We start from the raw sequence: 9,585 nt of genomic DNA, 5'->3' as shown, positions 1-9,585 counted from the left end.
AAGGAATAGTTTCAGTTTGTTCAAAAGCAAAAAATGGTGGATGAATTTAGTCATCACACAGCTCAAGGCATTCCAAGCCCAAAAGATCTGCTACAGAGAAATCAACATCACAGTCATGGTGCAAGTGATTTAGTTTCAGCTAAATAGTATCTTTTTTTAAAAATTTGATTAATGCTATGAACTTGAATTTTTATGTTGTTGCTCTGTTTGAATTTAATTGATAAAAATGTTTAACAGTTACATAAGAAGTAGAAGCTTAAAGAGTTTGTACCTACACATACTAAGTGACATTATAACAAAAGTTTAAAGTCAATACTAGAGGTCTACATAATTTTTTCCTTTAAAGTAGACATATTAACCTCCTTTATCTTCTAAAATACTCCCTCTGCCTCCATACTTCTAGGAACTTTCATAGAGATACTTCAAATGGGCTTAAAATAACCCAGTCACTACATTGGAGGGCCCTCCACATTACTTATTTTTCTTTCCCAGGTAATTACCTGCATTCCCAGGTGCCCAGAACTCTGAAAGTTGCCTGAATGAGCCTTTCTGTTGTCATCATTGTCAGCGTCCCTACCAAAGGTTCCACTTTCCTCTATACTCAGGCTTCCATGTGCCAGGGTTGCCTTCTTTCATTAGCTGGACCCAGAAAGCCTTCAGACAAACTCAGCACCATCTTGGGCCCAAAGCCACTGAAGTTAGGTCACAGCCCCCTCTCGGGCTTTTCTTCTAGATCTTCTTCTCCTATAAGGAGTTCTCAATGATCCCCTGCCTTCATCCTCCTGCCCACTTACACTGAGCTAGCTTCCCTGGAGGAAGTGCATACTAAGCTGAGAAAATACTTCCCATTCTCCTATTCCCCAATCTCTTCCATAAAAGTTTGCAGAAACACAGTTTTGACTCAAGTATTTCATTGTCAAAATACATGCTTTTCTTCTCATGCTAAAACAGTCATCTTAATTTCAGATGTGCAGTTTCCAAAACAATTTACCTCTGCTGGAACAAGGAAATAAACCAAGAAAAAGGAAGATATGGAATCCAGGAAACAAAGATTCAACACAAGACAGAGATGGAGGGAATTCCCAGGATAACAGTGAAGGGAAATTCCTGGTCCACATCTGTGCAGCAGACATGGAAAGTCAGTCCAGATTGGAGCTGGAGGATGGAGGGATCTGGGAGAGATGCCTCCAGGAAGGCAAAAGCATACAACCAAAAGGAGTAATGGATTTCCCAATAAGTTTGACTCAAAAAATTCTACTAGAGTGCTATCAGAAGGTATGGGAAGATTTAGCAGTAGGTACAAAGGAAGCTGAGCAAATAAAAAAACTCCAAGACATTATTAACTCTGGGAAAAATTAAAAGTTGCACACCCCAAAAAAGGAGTTGTAATCATGGCGTACTAGTAGTTTATCAAAGAACAATATTTATACAGTAATAATAATGTAAATACTAAGAACTGAATTAACCAAAAGTTAGTGAAGAAATGGGAAGATATAGAGATTTTAGAGGTAAATAATCATCTACTATAATAGAAAGTTAATCACTGTTTTAAGAGAGAGGAGTATAAGCATGGAAATATGGAAATATATTCCAAAAGAAACAAACATGAATTGAAAGTAGATGTGTAGGGGAAGATGCAGGTTTCCAAAGAAGTGGGGTAAGACACCACTGTAAGCCTTTGATTATTACCTGACTTGTTAGATTATGGGATTGTTTCAACTTAGCAAAAATTAAAGTTAAGCATTTAAAATGTGTCTTCAGAATAACCGACTTGTAGGTTTCTACAAGAATGAAAAGGCAAAAGATCTATTTAACAATTTCAAAGGTTCTATTTAGAGTATTTTTTCACCTAAAAGGAAAAAGAATGTTGAAATCTTACTGATGGATTAAAAAATGGTGACTTTGAAGACAGGGTTGGGTTAAGTTTTTGTTTTTTCCAACATCTGCCAAATGACCTATAGCTTTCCAGACTATGAACTCTCTGAGGACATTAAAAGCATCTAATTTGTATCTCTATTGGCCTCCGAGTTGAGCACAGAGCCTGGCACACAGCAAGTCCTTGAATAAAGAAAAATTCAGGAGGCGTTTTAGAAATAAAAATGTTTCTGACTTTCCAGTTCAGCGGTTACCTTTCTAGAATTTCCCTACAGATATTGCCTTCTTGTCTTCCAAGGGCTCAAAGATCCTGGAACTAAGACCTGAAGAGTGATGACGATAGGGGAATTCAGAGATCAGGAAACACTTTCTGACTTCAGGACAGTGAGAAGGTCTTGTCTTTCCCTGGGCATTTCTTGAATTCAGGAGGAATTTATCAACAGGTGCTCTGAGGCAGGAAAAGGGGCTGTAATACCATTTGCGGATTTTGATCTCTGTGGAGCTCTGTTTAGAAAACCCAGGGCTGGATTTTCTGCTGCATACTGAGTCCAGGGAGGTTCAGTCTCCTCAACTGACAAGTGGGGAAATTGCCTCTACGTCCACCTCTTTCTCCTCTTTTTGCCTTTTACACAAGTCACTGTGAGGACTGCAAGTAACAATGGATTTTTTTAAAAAGTGCCAAACTACTGCCTACTTAGTCATAATTTGGAAAGTTAGGCACAGTATTAGTCCCTAGGGATTCATTTGTTCAGTCAACCATTCAACAAATATTAAAAAGCTGCTATACATCAGGCAAACTGGATCTGACAAAGCAGGTAATAGTTGGGGGAAAGGGTCTACACAGGGCACCTTTTACTCCACTGCCCTACCTCCAAAGACAGCCCTTCCTCCTTCCTAGATTCCCTGTACCTTTGCCCTTTACGATCTGCTCACCCTCACCCTCCATCACCACCCAAGAATGATATCTAGGACAGTGCATCAGGCACGTTCAACAAACAAATCACATACTCCCTAGGTTCAAGACAAACCCTCTTCTACACACTCCCTACCCCTAATCCAGGCCCAACTAGACTGAGAACCCTGGGCAGGAAGCTTGGAAAAGCCTAATACTTACCATTTGGCTCAACATCCAGCTCCCTCCCTCACACTTTAACCTGTGAGTATCCTGCTCAGTGCCGCCCTGTCCTTGGTGCTGGGTCAGGCATGAATTAGCTCAGATCAATGCTGCTGCATCTCAATTCAGCAGAAGCGGTAAAATAGGGGGCACAGCCTACGATGCATGTCCCACCCCAGAAGTGAGGCTCAGAAGGGTGGTGTGGTCTGTGACCATCTCACTCTTCTATGGTAGGGAGCCTTACTCTTTTAGACTGAGCCTTCAGCCTGAGCCTGTTGCCTTTCCTCTAGCTTAGTGCACATACTAATCATGAGGGAATTTTGTTAAAATGTGGCACCTGAAATCCTGCATTTCTAGGAGCTTCCAGATGATGTTGTTGGTCCATAGACTGCATTTTGAGTACAAGGCTCTACAGCATTTATCTCATTTCTCTGAGCAGTGATAATTAATGTCTTTTCCCCACTGATCTACACACTCCATGAGGCAGTCTTTGCCCATTCGTTCAGCAATGTATCTGCAGTGCCTAACAGTACTTACCACATTAAATATTCACTCTGAAGAATGAATGAAGGTCAGTGCTCCCTTATCCAAAAGATGATGCCAAATAGCAGGCAAGCATGCTGCCCAAATGCACTCACATAAGCATGCAAACACCCATGAACATCCTATCTCATCTCTACCAGGCTGAGATGCAGATGATGGGATTTGGCTCGGCCAATGTGCAGTTATGCCGAATCACCTCCTTCCTGCATTTCATGAGTCTCCGCCTGATGACTCACAAGAGGGTTCACCCTGTGTGGCATCCCAAGATGCAAAACTCACCCACTGTCCTCCCCCAAACACTCCCGAGTCACCAGCCAGCACACCAAGCCCAGTGAAAGGCTTCTTTCTTTCTTTTTAATTAAACCAGATTTAATTAAAAAATAATAACCTGATAAATCCTATGCTTTCCAGGGCGTAGGGCAGACATAGAAGCCCACTAATTCCCCTTTCAGCCAGGAGTCCTTGGGGCTGCTTGTCTCAGAAATCTCCAAGAACTGTCCTCAGGGCCTGGAACAGGGCAGCCTGGTATATCCGGGTGGAAGGGGAGTTGAGAAACAGAGGACAGATAGGTAAATGGCGGTGGGTGAGGGACAAGTAATGAACCCAGCAGTCTGACCTCTAATGTATTGGCAAAACACGAGATGAGGTTGACCAGGTAGAGTCAGTTGAGGAGGCAGTTGAGACCAAAGGTTCCAGAGACTTGGAACTCACCAGGACACCTGGGGGAGCTCGCTGGTGGAAGTCTAGCTCCCAGGGACCCATACCGCTGTGGGGATGCAAAGATGGGGGTTCATAAGTAGAGGGAGAAGACATGAAGGGCTCACAAACTGGAGGGGACCTTTCAGTCAGGTGTCGAGACGGAGGGAGTCTCCCCAGGGTTGGAGGACACTGAAGGATTCTGCAAATGTGTTCAATTCAGGAGGCAAAGATGGGGGTCTCAGAGGAGCGCCCCAAGCGGGCGGTGGAGGGTGGTGGCCGCGACGGAGCCGCCCACAAGGCACGCTGCAGTCCTGAGGCCCACAGGAGCCCTTGCCCACGAGAGAAAGCTCACAGGTAGCGCTCCAGCCCCGGCGCGAAGCCCGGCTGCCTCAGGTAGGCCTCCCCGGGGCTCAGCGGGCCGAGGGCGCCGGCCGGTCCGGCCAAGGCCAGGAGGGGTTCGGCGGGCAGCGGGCCGGGACCAGGGCGCGTGGGGGGCAGCCCCAGGCGGTCGGGGGCCTGCGAGTAGAGTGGCGGCGAGGCGGCGGCCGCGCAGGGCGGGAAGGCGGCGGCGTCTGGCGCGGCGCAGCAGGGCGGCTCGGGGGCGCCCAGCCCCGCCAGCTCGGGCTGCAGGCTCACCAGGCTGTCGACGCTGAAGAGGCGCGCGGGCGGTGCGGGCCCGGGGGCGGCGGGCGGCGGAGCGAGCAGCCCCGGGCCCGCGGGAGCGTAGGGCGCGTAGGGGAAGGGCAGCGGGGGCCCCGGCGGCGCGGCCGCGTGCGCGGGCAGCTCGGCGCGCTTGAAGCGCTTGCGGCGCCGCAGGAAGCTGCCGTTGTCGAACATGTCGGCGGCCGCGGGGTCCAGCGTCCAGTAGTTGCCCTTGCCCGGGTTGCCCGGCTCGCGGGGCACCTTGACGAAGCAGTCGTTGAGCGTGAGGTTGTGGCGGATGCTGTTCTGCCACTTGCGCGGACTGTCGCGGTAGAAGGCGAAGCGCTCGGTGATGAAGCGGTAGATGGCGGCCAGCGTGAGCCGGCGACCCGGGGCGTGCGCCAGCGCCATGGCGATGAGCGCGATGTACGAGTAGGGAGGCTTCCCGCGCTGCAGGGGCCGCCGCCGCCGCCGCCCCGGGCCCGGCGCGGGCGTGGGGTCCGCCTCCCCGCCGCCCGCAGCCGCCTCCTCGGGCTCCCGTCCGGGCTCGGCTCCGGCCAGCGGCGACGGCGGCGGCCCCGACGGCGCGACGGAGGGTAGGGCCGGGAAGCCAGAGAACGCGGCGGGCGACTCCATGTCGCTGCGCCCGGTCATCGGGATGTGGCAGACCCTGCCCGCGGTTCGGGGAGAGCAGGAGCCGCACAGCTGCCTTATATAGACAGAACCCCCTCCCCACCAGGGGAGAGGGCTCGAACCTTCCCAGTTGGCCTGAGCCTCCCCTCTATTTTGCTTTCCCAGCCCCTTTACTGTCTCACTGCCCCCTCAATTTCGCCCCTCCTTCAGTCTCATCCTTTGGGGTCAGTTTTTCCCAGACCCTGCCTCATCTCTTCCCCATCTCCACTGGGTCAGCCCCGAGGCCCTAGCCCCAACCCACGGTATTTGATTAGCCCCTTCCCTTTCCGCCCCTCCCTCTACCCCCTCCCCTTTGGGTCAATCCCAATCACAAATCCACCCATTCAGCGCACTCTCCTGGCCCTCTCCCCATTTTGCTCCTCCCTCCCCATAGACAGATCCCCTCCATGCTCAGGTCTTTCAATCCCCATGGAACAGGGATGAAAGAAGTCTTGCTCAGGGAAGCCCCGGGCCATGGTTGGACAGTAGGGAACCAGGGCAGAGGTCACAGAGAAGGGCAGGGGCAGAGACAGGCTCTAGGAAGAATATTTGGAGACCCCCCCCCCCATCAGGGTCATCATCTCCTCTCTCTCCTCCCTCTCCCACATCTCTGTTCTACCCTTGCTGCAGGCCTTGTGAGCTTTCTCTGAAAACATAGTAAAAAGTGATCCAACTGCTTTAAATCAAGAGTCCCTCAAAACCCACAGTTGGAGATGCCCTTCTCGCTGCAGGTTTCCACACCTCTCCTGTTCAATAAAACTATTTCCCTTCTCCTTTTGTCCCTCACCCCCACACACAGCACCCACACAGGAAAAAAAAAAAAAAAAAATGCACAAATAGCTCTGCACAGCTTCCAGAGCTCTAAGGAACAGTTATCAGTTGGGTGACAGACCCCCCCTCCCCCAAAAGCTTCTACAGACTAAAGATCTGAGAGTGGCTTTCTAATCCAGAGACATCACACTCTTGTCTCATTGCGGAATAGGGAGTGTTGGCAGTTTTTGTTAAAAACAGTTTGGACAGTACAACACCACTATCATGCAGAGGGAACCAAAGAGTGAAGGAGTCCTGTCCTAAACCACTTTGTAGTCAAGGGACTTGGAGGGCTGCCTCAGTCCCTATATCTAGGCCACTGCCAAGTCCTGTCTATGCCACATGGATCCTGAATCCATCCCTCCTTCAGTTCTCATAAGCTCAGGTCAGCCTACCTCATTCACCAAGTACTTCTGAGCCAAGCCCTTTAGACCTTGAGAGCTTGCATGGAGGTTCCAGCAGGGGTAGAACCATCTTCTATGGATGGTGTTCCCCTATCAGAAGGTCCTCCTCTTCGACCAATCATAGAACTTTGAGAGGGATGCATGTGGAGTGATAAGGGAGGAAGAGGACACCCACCTAGCCAGTGAGGTCAACTGAATCAACCCTAGTGATCAATCAGAGTAATAGATATCACAGACAGGTTGCCCTGACATCCTGGGCTAGGCTGTTTGGGAATATTCAGGACAAGACAGAGACAACATGACTTATAACCTGGTGGAGACACGGACAATTTCCAGCTATGAGAGAGGCAGGCTGGGGACTAGGAAAGTAGAGAGGAAGGAGATGACATTTGCTCCACTCGTAACAATGATGCTCAAATAGGTGGTTCCTCAATACCCTCTGCACATTGCTTTCTACAGCCTGAGCACAAGAAAATGCAGTCACACCAAACAACTCACCAGAGAGGAGGGCCAAAAAAACAACTGCAGCAGGAGGGACTCTAGCTCCAAGAGTAGAGTGACCTGGAGCCAGTTCTCATTTGTGCCTCAGTTTTCTTACCTGCCAAATAAAAGTGATAATGTCTCTTCTCAGTGTTGTTATGAGACTATGTACAAAAATGCCTGGCCCACATGGAAAGAAGTACTTTTCCCCTACTACACAATTAGGATTTCCAGTAAGCAGGAGCTTAAGGAGAGAAGCAGGGCGTCTTTTCAGTCAGGTGTAGCATATTCCTGCAGCTAGACTTGGATAGAGAACCAGTGCTGATGGAGCCTCAGTCACCTCCTTTCCCCCTCTCCCTAAGGATGGAGCCCCTGAAGAGTTACTAGTTTGAGACCTCTGCCTCACACCTCCAATGAGTGAGGTGTCATGGGAAAAAGTGACTCTTATTACCTCCCATGGCCAACTGCAATTGTCTTATACTTTCAATTTTCCAATCCATGACAGCCTGAGACATACTATATGTTCAATAAATGATATTGAATGTGCTAATCCTGAGGAGGGTAGGGGCAGGGAGCAGGGCCAAAAGGATGAGAACCCAGACTCTTCCAGTTCTTTGTGACTGTCTGGCCCCCTCCATTGGGCCTGCTTCCCAGAGCCAAGCAGGCCGGTGTCAGGGGGCGGCCCAAGGGCTAATCCGCGTTTTCAGCGTGGCTGGGCCCTCTTTTCACAGGCCCTGGGCCGGACGTGATGCGGCTGAGCATCCGGGCATAAGATGGCCAGTGAAGGCGGCCCCTTTCTCATGGGCCTGGATTCCAGGCGGCCCAGCGTCTGAGTGGAGCCCCTGGGGCGGGAGGAACACAGTGGCTGGGCTGGGCAGTCCTTTGTCTGACCACACTGGGTGGATATTCAGGCTGGCAGGAGGGATTAATGGCCAGGGATTGGCCCTGGGGCCGGCCTTCCCACTGCCCTTTGGAGGCCAAAGGCCCAGGTCAGGGCACATAGTGTTGATGGCTTTCTAGATAGGAGTGGAAATTCCCACCCTTGTCCAAAACTGTTTGCACTATCCCCCAAGACTCTCTACCCCCAACCCCAGCTCTGCAGACTTTGAGGCAAGGAACAGAGGGTGGGGCCAGAGTTTACCAAGTACTCTGCCTAGGAGAAAGGTACTCTGCCTCTGGAGAGAGGGTGTGTTAACCCAATGAGAGTCCCAAGGGGTTGGTCTTAGCTGTTACCAGATCCTTTAGGACTTCCTGGAATATTCCCATTCCAGAGTTACTAGTCTGAGACCATCCCAGAATTACTTATTTCTAAAGCCCTCTATCATGGTGTCTAGGAATCCAGAAATCCAGAGGCGAGAGAAGAGGCTTGGAACTGCAGGAATTCCTAGACCATCCCCAGGACCCTCTCTGGCCACCCAAAGGCCTTGGGCTCCTGCAGGGCTCCCTCCCTCTGACTCCCTAAACTCGACCTGCTCATTCCTCAGGGTCCTGAGACAGTCAGTTCCAACCTGTCTGGGAGTAGAGGACATCTGGGAACCCACTATGGCAAGACCCCTTCTGGCCAGGCTGCTCCTGAACTAAGGATGAAAGGAGCAGCCCAGCCCTGCCCACAGGGCCCAGCTCAGGGGCCTGAGCCAATCTCAGAAAGAAAGCATGTGCAGGCCAGCGACTGGGGAGAGCCTCAGGAAGTAATCCAGGGAGAGGGTAACTTTGACTTCTTCACTCCTCAAGCTCTTTCATTCCACCAGTCCTAAGCGCGTGTGTGGAGGCTGCCTGAGCACTGGATCCTAGTGAAGAGTTAGACTGTTCTCTGCCTTTGTGCGCTCAAGAGGAGCCAGACAAGCAGACACTTGTGCTACGGTGGTCAGTGCAGGATGTGGGGAACATGGAAGAGGGACCTCACCCAGCCTGCCAAATCAGGAGGGTTTCCTGGAAGGTGTAAAGCTCCAAATGACCAGGTGGGGAAGGACCCAGGTTAGATTTGGGTCTCATTCTCTGTCATTGCACTTACCTTGTATTATCATTGTCCTTTCATGTGTTTCTCTCCCCAAGTAGGCACTATATGCACTGAGGGCAAATCAGACATCTCATTCATCTTTGGATCCCTGGCACTTAGTGTAACGTCTGACAAGAGTTGATGACAGTAGCTGGGCACAGTGGCACATGCCTGTAATTCCAGTAGCTCAGGGGGCTGAGGCAGGAGGACCATGAGTTCAAAGTCAGCCTCAGCAACTTAGCAAGGCCCTAAGTAACTCAGTGAGACCCTGTCTCTAAATAAAATATGAAAAAGAGCTGGGGATGTCACTCAATGGTTAAGTGACCCTGGGTTCAATACCCAGTACAAAA

General features: G+C 50.4%; 1 protein-coding gene across 1 annotated transcript; it reads right to left on the bottom strand.

Moving 5' to 3' along the window:
• Positions 1–3,958: 3,958 nt before the first annotated feature.
• FOXE3 (forkhead box E3) lies at positions 3,959–5,527 on the bottom strand (the record flags this gene model as incomplete). The annotated part of the gene is made up of 1 exon (XM_079139175.1): positions 3,959–5,527. One exon carries the CDS (start codon positions 5,525–5,527, stop codon positions 4,580–4,582), a length of 948 nt encoding a protein of 315 aa, XP_078995301.1. The 3' UTR covers positions 3,959–4,579.
• Positions 5,528–9,585: the final 4,058 nt, after the last annotated feature.

Source organism: Sciurus vulgaris (genome assembly GCF_902686455.1).
Source record: "Sciurus vulgaris genome assembly, chromosome: 1".
In the NCBI taxonomy this organism is placed as follows: Eukaryota; Metazoa; Chordata; class Mammalia; order Rodentia; family Sciuridae; genus Sciurus; species Sciurus vulgaris.
The sequence above is the reverse complement of the archived record's forward strand: the minus strand, read 5'-3'. Positions and strand labels throughout refer to the sequence as shown.